This window comes from Delphinus delphis, chromosome 15 (genome assembly GCF_949987515.2).
Source record: "Delphinus delphis chromosome 15, mDelDel1.2, whole genome shotgun sequence".
Lineage (NCBI taxonomy): Eukaryota > Metazoa > Chordata > Mammalia > Artiodactyla > Delphinidae > Delphinus > Delphinus delphis.
In genome coordinates, this window is record NC_082697.1 from 11,427,209 (window position 1) to 11,443,283 (window position 16,075).

The window sequence follows — 16,075 nt, forward strand, 5'->3', positions numbered from 1 at the left end:
TCCAGACTACAGACCGGTTCCCATGACAACCCGGCCAGCCGCCATCCTGTGACCGAGGGCGTGCGTCACTTCCGGCACGTTTATTTCCGGGTCCCAGCCCCAGCAGAGGCAGTGGGCCTTTAGACCTCAAAGCGGGACTCCGCGGCCTCTCTGCTCACTCTTCTGCCTCCCGCTTCTTCCTCCACCGCCAGCGAGCAACGGCCTCACCCCAGCCCAGGGCGTAGCCGCGGCCGGGCCTCCCTTTGGACCCGCCTCCGAGAGACGTCACTTCCTGGTTGAGTGTTTCCGGGTCGCCGTGGCCCCGGGCTACTGGTCTCTGTCCCCTGCAGCCGGCCGGAGCTGCGAGAGCCCAGCCGGGCCTGGCTCCGGCGGCGGCCGCGGCTCCTTCCTGCTCCCCTCGGCCGGGGCGTCCTCGGCGGCAGTGCCGGGGTGAGTGCGGGGCGGCCGTGGGCGGAAAAGGCCTCTGGGGCTTTCCCCGGCGGAGGGGGCCCCCCGGTTAGGCGGGGCTCTGCCGGCCCGGGAGCGGGGTCCCTTCGCGGCCTGCGGGGGCGACGGGCGGGCCCGTCTTTTCGGCGCTCCGGGGGCCCATTTAATTCTCAGGATCCCCACTCCCCCAGGGTGGCTAAGGGCAGCTCAGGAGGAACACCCCCCTCTACAGCGACTAACAAGGCAGGAGGACACCCCGATTCCACCGTGAGGCAGTTACCGCGCAGTGGTCCCCAGCTCACGCTCTGGCGACATTCTGGGGTTTGTACTCACTGTGTGACCTTGGGCAAGTCACTTCGTCTCTGAGCCTTAGTTGCCTGATCAGTTAAATGGGGAGTGAACCTGCCTACTAGGGCCGTGGTGGGGATGAAGTGAGATGCATGCGAAGCACAGTCTCTGGCATACAGCAGGCGTCCAATAAATGATAGCTGCTGTTAATTAATTCACAGACCCGTGGGGAGAGCCCGAGTTTGGGACTAGGGTGTTTTTCACAACTGATGTCGCACTCAGAGGTTGTTGGAATTATCAGGCTGGGAATAGCAGTCGCCAGCTTCTGTTCCCTGCAGGGAGGGGAACCTCCTTGCTTCAGAGCCCCTCTGCGAGTCGCAGCTGCCACTGGGGAAGCCCAATTGCAGCATCGCTGAGATTATTTTCAAAGGTTTGGAAATCCTCTCTCTGAATCTCTCTGGAACTGGGTTGGGGTGTGGGGACCCTCTGGCGCTTCACAGTCAGTGGAAGGTTGCCTAGGATGTGTCTCACGGGCCTTGGGCTGGGGATGAATGCAGAGGATTGGGGTGCGGAGGTGGAGGGGGTTGTTCTGCGCTCCCCTTGCTGCTGTTTGGAGGCCAGGGAAACTCTGAGGCTCTTGAAGCTAGACCAGGGATACATAAACCTGTGGACTGGGGCGATGCCGGGCCCAAAATAGCTTCTGTCTGTGCAGGGAGGGGGCGCCTTCAAATGCTGCTTGGAGAATGTTTCTGCTTGAATGGGCCAGCTGAGGTAAAGCCAAGCTCATGCTTTGCTATCCAGAATCATTTCAATTCCGTTTAGTGAGGTTTTAAACAGATATAGCTTTCCTTTGAGATGTTTAAAAAATAATAATTAAAATCCACCACCTCCCTGACTGCAACATCTCTCTCTTCATTGCTTTGCTTTTCAAAGGGGACCCGGATTATGGGTGCAGGAAGTGCTGACCAGGCCTGTTGGCTCTGGGCACCCGTCTGATTCTGTTAGGGACGTTCACGGTGCCATTTTTTTTTTTTTTTCTTTCCGCCACACTGGCACGTCTTGGCGTTCCAATCCTTGGGTTGCTTGGAGAAATTAATGGCTTCTGTCACCAGGCTGTCTTGGTCTCCTGTAACCACGCTGTTTTTGCAGAGAGCGTGTTTTTTGTTGTTTTTGCAGAGTGCTAGGAATAAATTGCTGGCTCTATGCTCAGAAGAGACACCAGCTACAATGCAGCCTGTATTCTCAGGAATGAATTCAGGAGGGATGATGTCAGCTGCTCTACCACTGGCCCGGCTCTGGTCGCCTCTCCTCTTGGCCCTTGAGCTTACGTCATAAATAGATTTGTGGCTCTTCCAACCCCATTCTGTGTGAGAAGATGTGAATTTTGCTACTACAGGAATTTTTAGAGCTCAACTCTGCTGGCCCTGCCATAGGGCGTTCTGACTTAGTTGAGCCCTTTCAAGAAGAGCTGTCCAGCAGCAGGACAGCTTTGCCTGAAAGCAGCACAGCTCAGAGCTTGAGTCAGGGTTTTGGCCTCAGACCTAGGTTCAGATCTCAGAGCCACTTCTTCCTAGCCTTGTGACTTAGGGCAAGCGACTTGGCCCCTCTGAGCCTCAGTTTTTTCTTTTTTAACCCTGGGGTTGTCGTGTGGATTTCATTGATTTTCACGGAGCACTTAGCAAAGGGCCCTTATGTACTAATCCCTTGGTGAATGGTACTAATGGTAACAATAAATGAGTGAGATAAATGAGAAAAAGCACAGGCTGCAGGGCCGGTCAACCCAAGTTCAGATTCCAGCTCTGACCCATTCAAGCTGTGTTGGGCAGGTTGTTTAATGGCTGAGCCTTGGTCTGTTTCCTCGTAGAATTGTGAGGATTAAACTGGGTGATGCAGTTAAAGTGGAAAGCCCAATGTTTAGCACATAGTAGGACTTCAATAATTGTTAGTTTCCTTCTCTCCTTGCCTTAATTATCTTTTAGCATTCATTTTGTTTCACCTGTTTCCTCACCTACCTAGGTTGGTTCAAGATTTGTCTTAGATGAGTTTCCTATCCTTGACTTTGGGACTTTGAATACCAACTGGGCTATTTGGATCCCTTTTCCTTGTTTATCTGCCAGCCTTAAACAAGGGTGTGGACTGTGGTGTGATTACAGAGCAGCAGACGCTGAGCTTGAGGGCGGCTGACTTTGTTTTAAAAAAAAAAATCAGTCTCTATTGGCTGAAGGCTGACTTCCTTGGAGAAAAATCACAGCAGTGTTTAGGAGACTTGATGTCCCTCTGTTTAAATTGTTCTCAGGTGTACTAAAAAAAAGTCCCTGGGGCCAGAGGCTGGATGAAAGCTTCTTTTGGATAAATAAAAAATGGTATATGTATATGGGTTTTTTTTTAGCAAGGACAGTGATGTCTTCTCTCAGGTTGTAATACAATTTTATTTTTTAAGAGAACATACATACTTTGATACTGGGCAGTAAGCCCTTTCAAGTAGAATTCAGGGCAGAGCTTTATCTTCTCAGCTTCTGTTCCCTACTGTCCCCTACCCACCCCACCTTCCCCCCACTGCACCCAGCCTAGGGCCCGGCATAGGGTAGGTGCTGCATACTTGTTGAGCTCAGGAATCATGGGGTGGTGGGAGGTACACAGGTTTCATGTCATAAGGCCAGTGGAATCTGGGATCCACCTTTTCCTAACACTGAGCTATAGATAGCACGTCATGTCAGTTTCTTCTCGCTCTTGCTGGTCTCCCAGAATTCTGGGGAGAGCTAAATGAGAAAGTAAAGCATCATTTCGCCTGTTTTATCAAACACCTACTGTGTGCCAGGAGCTGTGTGAGGCATCATGGTGAGCAAAACAGACACTGTCCTTGCCTTTGTGGAGCTTACTGGGTATTGGTGGGAGACAAAGAGAGGAAGCTAGTAAATGAATAAAGTTGGTAATTTCAAATGGTGATTACCCCAGGGTAACGCAATAACGAGGGACAGGGCATGTGGGATTTACTGAGCTGCGGTTGTCAGGGAGAGCCTCGGAGGGATGACATTTGAGCTGAGACCTGAATGATGAGAGTGAGCCAGCGACGGGAGGAATCAAAGGAAGAACATGCAGAAGGAACAACATGTGCAGAGGCCTGAGGTAGGGACTTCCCTGGTGGTGCAGTGGTTGAGAATCCACCTGCCAATGCAGGGGACATGGGTTCGAGCCCTGGTCTGGGAAGACCCCGCATGCCGCGGAGCAACTAAGCCCGTGCGCCACAACTACTGAGCCTGCGCTCTAGGGCCCGCGAGCCGCAACTACTGAAGCCTGCGTGCCTAGAGCCCGAGCTCTGCAACAAGAGAAGCCACCGCGATGAGAAACCCGCGCAATGCAACGAAGAGTAGCCCCCGCTCGCTGCAACTAGAGGAAGCTCGCGCGCAGCAACGAAGACCCAACAACGAAGACCCAATGCAGCCAAAAATAAATAAATGAATTAAAAACAAAACAAAACAAAAAGGTTACCTGGCCTTTTAAAAAAAAAAAAGGTCTTGAGGTAGAAATGGGCTTGATGTGTTTGAGGAGCAGACAGAAGGGTCCTTGTGGGTGGACCTTAAGAGGGAAGGGAAAGACTGCTCTGAGGACCACAGAGATGTTGGTCAGGAGGTAGAATTTGATCCCAAATGGATTTGTTTGCCTTGTGTGCTCCTCAGGCCTATTTGTTCTATTTGTTCCTGAAGCCTTGGGCTTCCTTGGCAGGGCAGTGGGTGGGAGAAGGTGACCTCTCTGTGTCCCTAATTCTCCTGCATGTCTTACCCCTCACCCAACAGTTAAGACCCCTGGGTGTCTCCCCAAAACTGTGGAGAAGCCAGAGGAGTGGCTCATTGAGACATGGGTGATTTTATTGACTTCCTGAGAGTTGCCAGGCTCGTAGGCCCTTAGAACTTCTGAGCTGAACTCAGATCTGCTAAAGGACTCCACAGGTCCGTCCCATCCCACCGCGGCTTCTTTTTGGTCCCTCAACATTTCCCACAGCCAGCAGGACCCCACCCTTCACTCAGGCAGCAGGTGTTTATGAAGCATGTAACCTGCTCTGGCACTGTGACCCCTACTGAGTCATTTGGTCGCAATCCCTGCACCCATGAGCTTGTGGTCAGGAAAGGTAGGACGGGCGAGTGTGAAAATGCATGTCCACCCCCCAGTCGGAGATATTTGCATCACTCTGATCTTACAAGCATCCTTGAGGATGCTTGGAGGGTCTAGCACCTTCAGACACCAGAAATGTCTGCTTGTGTGTATCAAGGGCTTACTTTGAGCTGGCATTCTGAAGAGCTTTCTATACTGATTGCATATAATCCTTCCACCAACTCTGGACTATAAGTGCTATTATTAACCCCCTTTTTCAGATGAGAAAACTGAGGCCCAGGTTGAGTAGTTTGCCCAAGTAACCTAGAAAAGCAGATCCAGGGTTCACACCCAGGCAGTCCAGCTTTGCAATCTGTTTGTAACCCCGATGCTGTGTTGCCTCCCCTGGCCTAGCAGGTCCCTCCATGAATCCAGATTTGCTCCCAGCATCGTAACACCAAGAATTCTGGTGGATCTGTACATGTTCTACTAACAAGTGGCCAAGGAGACAGCAAGAGTGTATAAATCCTGTGTGTCCCAGCTCTGAATGCCCTTTCCTCTCCCAACAGCAGACTGTAAAAGTCGGATATGGAATTCCCTGGCGGTCCATGGTTAGGATTCCACGCTTGCACTGCAGGGGGCATGGGTTCGATCCCTGGTCTGGGAATTAAGATCCCACATGTGGCATGGCCCAAAAACACAAACAAAAAAATCAAAGATGGATAAAGGCACTCTCCAGGGCTCAGCAGCCAAAGTGGTCTTTTTTTTTTTTTTTTTTTTTTCTCTCGCAGTACGCGGGCCTCTCACTGCTGTGGCCTCTCTCGTTGCGGAGCACAGGCTCCGGACGCGCAGGCTCAGTGGCCACGCTCACGGGCCCAGCCGCTCCACGGCATGTGGGATCTTCCCGGACCGGGGCACGAACCCGTGTCCCCTGCATCGGCAGGCAGACTCTCAACCACTGCACCACCAGGGAAGCCCCAAAGTGGTCTTTTTAAAAAAAATTGCAGATACGATCATGTCCCTCTTCCCCTTGCTTTGAACTGTTCAGGGGCTTCACTTGGCTCTTTGAATAAAATGTACAACTCTTTGAGACCTTGGGGATCAGGATCCTGCTTCTGCCGGCAGCTTCATCTCCTGTGACTCCCCTCCTCTCCCTGCTTCAGCCACACTAGCCTTCTTTGTGTTCACATGCCAGGCTCCTTCCCGCCTCAGGAAAGCGGGGTGTGGTGGTTAAGGGGACGGACTTGGGAGCCAGCCTGCCTGGGCTCTGATCTCAGCTTTGCTTCTTAATAGTCCTGTAACTTTGGGCAAGTTTCTTGATGTCTTCATGTCTCAGTTTTCACACTTGTAAAATGGGGATAACAACAGTGCCTATCTCCTCGAGTTGTTTAAGAAGATGGAATGAGTTAGTCCATGTAGGCACCTGGCAGGTAGTAAGTGCTGATAGTGTTAGCTCAGGGCCTTCCTCCCTGCCGACGCCTCATCCTTTGGGTCTAACCGTCACTTTCTCAGGGGCTTTTTAACCATCCCCTATCCCCATGAAACCAGGTTAGGTGCCCCAATCATATTTTTCATTTGTGAGCTCAGCAAAGTCAAGGACCTTATCTGTCTTGTTTCCACTACAACATGGTGTACCTATTCACTAAATGTGTTGAGGGCCAGGGGCTGGTGGTGCCCAGTGTAGCTCAGGACAGCTGTTTTTTGTTTGGCCTCAGCTGCTACAAGCTGGGACGTGGACCATTTCAAGGAATGATGTGCTGCTTATTCTTCCTCTTGCAGAGCACTCTGCTGGTCCAGGCAGGCGACGTGTCAATGCTTTTAGCAATGTCCCTGCCTCTAACTCAGAAGCCATGGAGGAAATAAGGTAGCCCCCGTCCCTGGATCGGATCGGATGGGGAAGCCCAGTTCAATGGATGCAAAATATAAGGATGACTTATTTCGGAAGTACGTGCAGTTCCATGAAGGCAAAGTGGACACCACCCCCAGCAAGCAGCGGCCTGGCAGTGATGAGTCCCTGCGGGTGGCAGCCTCGACCCTGCTCAGCCTGCACAAGGTGGATCCCTTTTATCGATTCCGGCTGATCCAGTTCTATGAGGTGGTGGAGAGCTCTCTGCGCTCACTGAGCTCCTCCAGTCTGCGGGCTCTGCACTGTGCCTTCAGTGTGCTCGAAACGGTGGGTGTCAACCTTTTCCTCTACCCGTGGAAGAAGGAATTCAGAAGCATCAAGGTAAGGTCTAGGGACGGGCTCTCCACACTGGTCTCCCTTCTCCCTTCTTGCCCCTTCCAGTCCATCTTGAGAGGGTTTGTGCCCATCTAATCACATCCTTCCTCTGCTCGCGGGCCCTCCCAGGTTCTCCACTGCCTTTGAGATAACAACCAGAACTGCCCCTATGGCTCCCCACCTGGCCCCTCTGCCTGGTGTCATCTCTTAACTGGCTCCCCACCCCTGGCAGCTCACATCTGAAACTGAGGTTGGAAAGGTGGGCAGTACCCGGTTGTGCAGGGCCTTGGAGCCCAGGGCAGAGGGCTGGAATTTATTCTAAGGGGGCTCGGAAGCAGGCAGTGCCGGGATCAGGTTTACATTGGAAAAGAATCCTCCTGGTTGCTGTACGGGAGAGAGATTGTAGAGGGGCAAGAGTCAGCCGGGGAGACCGTTAGGAGGCTGCTGCAGGTGTCCGCGCAAGCGGAGGAAAGCAGAGAGCGGGGAGGAGGATGAACTCGAGACAGAATTCTGAATCATTCCAAAGGCAGTGATGGCTCAGGAGAGTTTCCACCAAGTCAGGCTAAGCCTAACGTATGCTTCAAACCTTTGTAGAAATGCCAGAAAGGAATATTCTCATTGCTCATGGGTGTTGTGCCTGCTCTTCCTCAAGGAGCAGAGCCGCTGCACCCCACGTAGAAAGCTAGTGGCTTTGCTCCCTACGCTGGAAAAAGGAGCACTGCGTCATTTCCCTCAGACCCGTGCGCCGAGCTGTTGGGAAGCATTAGCCTCTGCCTTCCACAGTGAGACACTGCCGTGGAGATCACTCCCCCTTCCTCTCCCTGTGTGTTCCGGTTCAGACTTGATGGGATACGCTCTGATGCAGGCTCCGTTCGTTGTGTGCCTCAGAGAGAAACACCCACCTCTCTTTTTCTACCCCCCTTCCTTCCCCTAGACCTACACGGGCCCCTTTGTTTATTACGTCAAGTCCACATTACTGGAAGAGGACATCCGAGCCATCCTGAATTACATGGGCTATGTGCCCGAGTTGGGGACTGCGTACAAGCTCAAAGAGCTGGTAGAGACCCTCCAAGTGAAGATGGTCTCCTTTGAACTCTTTCTGGCCAAGGTGGAGTGTGAACAGATGCTGGAAATCCACTCCCAAGTCAAGGACAAAGGCTACTCTGAGCTGGACGTGGTGAGCGAGCGCAAGAGCAGCGCGGAGGACGTGCGAGGCTGCTCAGATGCCCTGCGGCGGCGGGCCGAGGGCCGGGAGCATCTGACAACCTCCATGGCCCGCGTGGTGCTCCAGAAGTCGGCCAGCGAGCGGGCAGCCAAGGACTACTACAAGCCCCGTGTGACCAAGCCCTCAAGGTCGGTGGACACCTATGACAATTACTGGGAGAGCCGGAAGCCGCCCCTGAAGACCTCGTTGAGCCTGCGGAAGGAGCCTGTGGCAGCAGACTTGGGGGACGACCTCAAGGACGAGATCATCCGCCCGTCCCCCTCGCTCCTGACCATGTCCAGCTCCCCCCACGGCAGCCCGGATGACCTGCCATCCCCCTCCCCCAACAATGGCCTTGGCTTGCTGCGTGGCACGTACTTCTCTGCTCAGGAGGATGTGGATCTGTACACAGACTCGGAACCCAGGGCCACGTACCGGAGGCAGGATGCCCTGCGGCCAGATGTCTGGCTGGTCAGAAACGACGCCCACCCCATCTACCACAAGCGCTCGCCCCCCGCCAAAGAGTCCGCCCTCTCCAAGTGCCAAAACTGCGGTCTGTCCTGCAGCTCCTCCCTCTGCCAGCGCTGCGACAGCCTGCTCGCCTGCTCCCCGGCCTCCAAGCCCGGTGGCTTCCCCAGCAAGGCCTCCGCCCACGACAGCCTGGCCCACGGGTCATCTCTGCGGGAGAAGTATGCAGGCCAGACGCAGGGCCTCGACCGGCCGCCGCACCTCCACTCGAAATCCAAGCCCTCCTCTGCAGCCGCCACGCGCTGTGGCTTCTGTGACCGCCCCGGGGCCGCCAACACCTGCACCCAATGTTCGAAAGCCTCCTGCGACGCCTGCCTCAGCACCTACCATTACGACCCCTGCTGCAAAAAGAGTGAGCTGCACAAGTTCATGCCCAACAACCAGCTGAACTACAAGTCCGCCCAGTTCTCCCATCTCGTGTACAGATAGACTCGACCTTGCACCTCCCTGCTACAAGGGCTACACCACTGACCTTTCTGGTTTCATGGGGAAGAAACGTTAACACGTTGATCCCAGAAGCAGAGGCCTGCACTTGACCACGTGGTTGTGGGGGGGGATCGTGTGGCCTGCTGCCCCACGTGGGAGTTCCCGTATCGACTCAGATATGTCAGCTGATGGCTGCTTCGCCACCTGGCAAGAGAGACGGGTGGCACTTGCATTCAGATTCATTTTTGCTATCACTCCCTGTTCCATTCTTTTGTTTTTGTCTCTCAAAGAGGATTTCTATCTCTGGGACTCTTGCCATGCCGACTGCTCCCACGGCAAAGCCAACTTGGACTGGGAAGGGCCCTCCAGGTCCCCTCCGAACGCCCACCTGGAGTGGTGAGCTAGAGGCCTGTTGGCTTGTGAAATGAGCCCTCCTGCCACACCGGGCCTCATCCACTGGCTCATCCCTCCACCACCCTTTCCCAAACACGAGGATCCCTGGCGGCAGCCCCCCACCCAACTTCACTGCCTCTCCACGTATCGAGGGTGACCCCAGTCCAGGATTCGCTTAATGTCATCCTATTGCCTCCACAGCTCAGTTCAGCCTTGGGGTTTGTGAAGTTGGCTCTAGCTCTCTGAAGGGTGGACCTTCCACACTGGGACTGACTTTTCCCCCCTTTCTGTTGTTTGCACATGCCTCTCTTACTCTACTGTAAATAGATATTTTTGAGATTTATTTTTAAATAAATATTCAACTTGCTGTGTGTTTCAAAGTGGTTAAAACATTAACGATGTAGCTATTTATAAAAATGCCCCGGGTTCTTTAGTCTTCCAAGGGAGGGGCTCGTGCCCTTCCATCTTGTATCCTCCACTCGCCACAGCCCGAGGGTAGAGTGGAGATTGTAGGGGCAGAGGAGGAATAGAGACGATGTCCCCTGAGTTGGTGGAGAGCCACTGTCTTCCCTACAATAAATTTCTAACACCTACCTCCAGTGTGCACTTAGGGGGTTAGTCTGGGCCGAGAGGTCTGTGCGCCTGCAGACTGTGACAACCTAGTGACCATTCAGGAACCTCACCCTGTGGATCTCCGGCCTGGTCTTTGCCGCTTGCTGAGTGTGAACCTTGCACTCCAAACTTCTTGAGTCTCAATTCAGAAGGAAAATCGTTTGGGATTCCCACCACCCCTCTATCTCAGTCCTCTTCTCTTCACCTGTTTCCAGGATTCCTCTGCAACATTTGTGACCTTTTTGCACTAAAAGTGGGCAGGAGCCTGCGTGCGCCCATCAGACAGATGTGTCCTGAGGTTCTTAGCCGAGCCTCAGCGCTCCTAAACCCGAAGGCTCTTAAACTCCTCATGTGAATTGCTGACCCCGGATTTCCTTTTGGGGTGCAGAGCAGGAGTGGGGCAAGAATTTGAAAATAAAACTGCTTCCTTGTGAACTAACAGTATATTTTAGCCATAAGTGTTTGTGATGTACAGAACGTTGTAGGAATTCACATGCAGTGCGTTTTCTGATAGAAGGAGGTATTCAGCTCTTGAGCAGATTTAAATCTGGCTGAATCCTGAGGCCACTGTGAATTTGCTGATGTTCTTCCAACTTAGTTGCGTGATTTTAAGGTTTTCAAAATCTTCTATGGCTCTTTTTCTATATATCTAGTAGATCACGTGTAGATATTCAATGTGTATATAAAGCTGAATTTCAACCAACTTTATTACTAAGACCCACCCATTCTGGGGCATTCATCTCTGATGTTCTTCCTTTTCACGTTTCAGAAGTGTCCGTGCCTGTCCCAGTCCTGAGTTTTCTAGTTTTCCATTTCCAGACTGCTCTAGCACTACACTAACTCTTTTAACCAACCGTGATGCCACGTAACTTACACAGCAGACGAAAGTAGGAATAACTAACTTGTCCTGGAAGAGAAAGGCCAGTGTGTGTATCATCACGGAAATACTGTGTTCGTGGACTGGAATAGGAAATGCTGTGACCATGCTCCTCCTCGTTGTGTATCTTATTGTATGAGGTTGCTGTGACTGAGATAAATACACGCTAACTTAAAAAAGCAGATGTTTTGCATTTGATTTCTACCAAGAGTTGAAATGTTGAGAGATGATTTAAAAAAATAAATAAAGTGTCTTCCATTGTTAAATGAAGTGTTTGGGGTTTTATGTCCCTCCTCCCTGCTGCTTTGAAGTTTGGGTTGCTTGGGGTTTTTTGTTTTTTGTTTTAAAATTTAACTTCAAGAAAATTTATTTATTTATTTATTTATTTATTTATTTATTTATTTATTTATTTATGGCTGTGTTGGGTCTTCGTTGCTGTGCGTGGGCTTTCTTTAGTTGCGGTGAGTGAGGGCTACTCTTCGTCGCAGCGCGCAGGCTTCTTGTTGCGGTGGCTTTTTTTGTTGCAGAGCGCGGGCTCTAGAGTGCAGGCTCAGTAGTTGTGGCACACGGGCCTAGCTGCTCCGTGGCATGTGGGATCTTCCTGGACCAAGGCTTGAACCCGTGTCCCCTGCATTCTTAACCAGGCAGGTGGATTCTTAACCACTGCGCCACCAGGGAAGTCCAGTTGCTTGGGTTTTTCGATGTTTTTTTGTTTTTGTTTTTTTTGCTCAAGCCATGTTTAGTTCTTTAGTGACAGGACTCACATTTTTTCCTCCATTAAACTGACAAATAATAACAGCCAGCATTTGAATGCTTATACTGTGAGCCAGGCATTTTATACGCTGAGACTTTACGTTCGTGATCTCATATAATTGTCTCAATCCTCCTAGAAGATAACATAAATCCTGTTCTGATCCCCATCTTACCAACGGGGAAACCAAGGTGTTCAGAGTTCAGCCGTGTTTCCTAGAAGTGAGACTGCAGACCCCAGGAGAAGTGATTGTTGGTGGTGACCTGACAGGAATTAAATAACATTGAAGGGCGTTGTGAAAAAAATTAATCCCGTTTAAAATTTTTTTGATCCGTTTAAATGCCCTAAGGAGGATTCTGGTCAGTGTAATGCGAGTTTGTCTTTAACAAGAGAAAGCAGGAGTCAGGCTGAGAACCTCTGGCAGAATCTTAGGTTTTCAGTTACCTTCTATTTAGGGCAGGCCATAATGGGGGATTACTTTAAAAATCAATTTAAGGTGTTTTTAAAAATTAAGTTTCCTGAAACTAATATAACATTGTAAGTCAACTCTACTTCAATAAAAATAAATAAAAAATAAATCATGGTTGACTTAAAAGCAAAATGTATTGCAAAAATCTTAAGAGTGGTATAAGCGCAGCTGTGGTTTGGGACATCCTGTCTTTATGCACTGGTGGGGTGTCTGTGCCACCATGCTGACCACTCTGCAGGGTTGGACCCCACAAAGCCACTCAGCTGTCGGGGAAGAGACTGAACGGTTTTCTCCATCTCATTCACTGGCTGAGCAAATTTCCAGGCCTTGGACCAGACCAAGGCCCAGGTACTGGGTTTGGTTTTAGTGACAGCATAGGAAATGGCACTGCCATCCTGGCTACCAGGAACAGCAGCTTCCTAGAGATGAACACCCAGCCTGGGAGAGCAAAGGAAGCCAGACACTCACTCCTGTATCTAAAGCGGAGCAGAGACTCTGAGCAGATTGCTTAATTTGTATATGTAAATGACAAGCATATTTAAACATCCTCAGGCCCACCATTGCTGCCAGCTCTGTACCCCACACGACATTGCCAATTGGACCCCAATCTCTGCTCACCCTTTCTCCCTTGGTAATAGAAGCCTTGAATTTTAGACATCTAGCCATCCAGAATAAAGACTGCCTTTCCCAGCCTCTCCTGCAGCTGGGCATGGTCATACGGTTATGTCTGGTCCCTAGGATGGAAAGATACTGTGTGTGGCTTCTGAGACATGTCCTTCAAAGAAAGAAGCTTGTACTTCCCACCCTGGCTGCGCTGGCTGGCATGGAGCAGCCATGTGAGACTCTGAGGCAGAGGCCAAGTGAAGGGGGCTGCAGTGGGTAGCTGGAAGAGGCTGGGTCCCTGATGCTTAGGAAGCCACCATCGTACCTGGCCTGCCCCACCTGCCTTCAGAGTTTTATATGTGAGAAGTAAACTTCTGTCTTGCTTAAACCACATTTTTTCCATTTGCTCATTTTGGAAAGCTTTTTATTTACAAAAGAAGTGAGACTACTCTAATGATGCCTCATGTACATCGAATGCAGGACTTCAGCGGCTCAATGGTTAACAACTTCCGGCCAATCTGACTTTTTTCTGTACCTGTCAATCCACTTTCCCCACTCCTAAGTTTCTTAGAAGCAAATTCCAGACATCTGTTTCACTTGTGAACATTTCAGTACCTGTATCTAAAAGACAAGGACTTTTAAAACAATACCATGATCACATCTAAATTTTTATAACAGTTTCTTAATTGTAACAAATACCCAATCACTGTTCGCAGGTCCAGTTGTCTTAGAAGTTCATACTTTTAAAACTGTGTGTTTGCGTTGGGGCCCAAATAAGGTCTCATGTTGTTGCAATGGATAGATCTTTAAATCACATTTATCCTAAAGGCTGTCCCTATAGAAGGACATTTTCCTCTTTCTCTTCTTTTCCCTTGAAATGTATTTGTTGAAGAAATCGGATTGTTTGTCCTTCAGTTTGCCAGAGTCTACATTTTGCTGATTGCATCCTCTGCTGTTGTTTATCACGTTCCTCTGTTCTCTCAACCTCCTGAAAATTGGCAGCTGGCTCTTCTTTTTTTTTTTTTTTTTACAGTTTCTTACTGTTTGTTTGAACATGTTGTACAAAAGTAGAAAAATAAACATTTCTTCTGCAGCTCCATAAAAAAAGGATTAGAGGAAATAACTTAAGGCAGGGTTGGGGCTTAGTGCATAAGTAAGATCTGGGTCCAGGTTTTCAGATATGCAGGTCTCCACTGGCAACAATTCTCAGATCCCTTATGAGGAGGCAGAAGAGGTTGAATGTGACAGAGGCGTCGAGACAGCCTTGGGACTCCTCCTTTGTGGCCTCCTGGAGCCGGCACAGCCAGTGGTGGAGGCGGCCCGGGGCTGGGATTCTGCTGTGGGCCGAGCCGGGATGCAAGCCTGAAGCTCGGAGTGGATGTGGCGCAGCGTGTGCAGCGGCTGGTCCAGGATGACCCCCGAGGACGAGTCTGCCACAGCACCCAGGACCTTCAGCGTCAGATCTAACTCTGCCTCCAAGGCCACAGGGCGCTCCCACACCTGCCGCTGCCTCAGGTCCTGGGTCCTGGGGAAGCGGTGAGAGCTGCAGCTCCAGTTCTTCAGCGAGAGCGACTCTTCTAAGGCATCCTTGGCTTTCTTGAAGCCCTCCAGCTCCCTTGGCAACAGAGATTGGAACCGGCCCATGTGGCAGCCCTTCCCGGTTGTGGTGGGCTTGGACGTGGGGACAGGGCCTGCTCTGGCCAAGTCCAGCATCACAGTCACCAACACCAGGACCCAAGCTGCAGCCATGGCTAAATCCCAACTGCTTGTTTGGCCCCATGGCTCTGCTTTTAGCCAGGTTCACTGGGCAATCCCAGCTGATGTGTGTAAAGTGAAAAGGCAAATGGAAATAGGAATCTCCACTTTGATGGCAAAGGCACGAGTGTGGGTGTCCAGTCGCCGAACCAGGTGAGCCCGGACATGTGCCAGGAAGGAAAGCGATACTGAAATTCAGTCACAGGAGAGAACTTTGCTTCTGAGAAGTCCCTGTGCCTGGAGAATCTCCAGGTTAGGACTCCCGGGGGCAGCCTTTAGCTCGCTGACTTTGGGGAGCCTCCGAATGAGGCCGAGGTAGGTGGAGGGATGGGAAAGTGGCTCGAGGACTCTCACAGTGGGGTAGGGACCTGGCGGGTGTGGGTGAGGCTGCCTGAGTGGCCGAGAAGGGGCATCCCTTGAATGTGCAGAAGTTTTAAAGTTTGCTGTGGTCCCCTTTTCTACTTTTGCTTTTGTTACCTATGCTTTTGGTGTTATATCCAAGAAATTGTTGCCAAATCCAACGTCATGAAACTTCTGTTTTCTTCTAGGAGCTTTTTAGTTTTAGGTCTTACATTTGAACCTTTAATCCGTTTTCAGTTTTGTGTATGGTGTAAGGTAAGGGTCTAACTTCGTTCTTTTGCATTTGGATATCCAGTTTTCCCAGTACCATTTGAGGAGACTGACCTTTCCCCATTGAGTGATCTTGGCTTCCCTGTTGAAGATCTTTTGACTACATACGTGAGGGTTTATTTCTGGCCTCTATTCTGTTCCATTGGACCATAGGTCTATCTTTATGCCAGTACCACACTATTTTGATTACTGTAGCTTTGTATGTAATGTGTTTTTATTTTTATTTATTTATTTATTTATTTATGGCTGTGTTGGGTCTTTGTTTCTGTGCGAGGGCTTTCTCTAGTTGCGGCGAGCGGGGGCCACTCTTCATCGTGGTGCGCGGGCCTCTCACTGTCGCGGCCTCTCTTGTTGCGGAGCACAGGCTCCAGACGCGCAGGCTCAGTAGTTGTGGCTCACGGGCCTAGGTGCTCTGCGGCATGTGGGATCTTCCCAGACCAGGGCTCGAACCCGTGTCCCCTGCATTGGCAGGCAGATTCTCAACTGCTGCGCCACCAGGGAAGCCCTGTATGTAATGTGTTTTGAAATCAGGAAGTGTGAGGCCTCCAACGTCATTCTTCTTTTTCAAGATTGTTCTGGCTATTCGGGGTCCCTTGAGATCCCATATAAATTACAGGATTTTTTTCCCATCTGTGCAAATATGCCATTGGGATTTTGATAGGGATTACATTGAGTCAGTAGATTGCTTTGGGTAGTGTGGACATTTTAATGATATTCAGTCTTCTAACTCATGAGTACAGGATGTCTTTCCATTAATTTGTCTCTTCTTTAATTTCTTTCAGCAATGTTTTGTAGTTTTTGGT

General features: G+C 50.7%; 2 protein-coding genes across 2 annotated transcripts; one reads left to right on the top strand and one right to left on the bottom strand.

Annotated features, from left to right (window-relative positions):
* The first annotated feature begins 299 nt into the window (after positions 1-299).
* SPATA2 (spermatogenesis associated 2) lies at positions 300-11,335 on the top strand. Its single transcript, XM_060033422.1, has 3 exons — positions 300-429; positions 6,583-7,030; positions 7,959-11,335. The coding sequence occupies exons 2-3, from the start codon at positions 6,695-6,697 to the stop codon at positions 9,183-9,185; spliced, it is 1,563 nt and encodes a 520-aa protein (XP_059889405.1). The 5' UTR covers positions 300-429; positions 6,583-6,694; the 3' UTR covers positions 9,186-11,335.
* A 2,638-nt stretch (positions 11,336-13,973) lies between these two features.
* Positions 13,974-14,636, bottom strand: LOC132438457 (interferon lambda-1-like). Its single transcript, XM_060032673.1, is given in 2 exon segments — positions 13,974-14,210; positions 14,213-14,636. Coding segments are annotated over 2 exon segments (573 nt in total). The 3' UTR covers positions 13,974-14,061.
* Between the last annotated feature and the right edge of the window lie 1,439 nt (positions 14,637-16,075).

What these genes read in the sequence shown, in the direction of transcription:
- SPATA2 (XM_060033422.1), top strand. Translation starts at nt 6,695, where the DNA reads ATGGGGAAGCCCAGTTCAATGGATGCAAAATATAAGGATGACTTATTT. An exon ending in AGGAATTCAGAAGCATCAAG is followed by an intron (nt 7,031 to 7,958) that starts GTAAGGTCTAGG and finishes TCCTTCCCCTAG; the next exon opens with ACCTACACGGGCCCCTTTGT.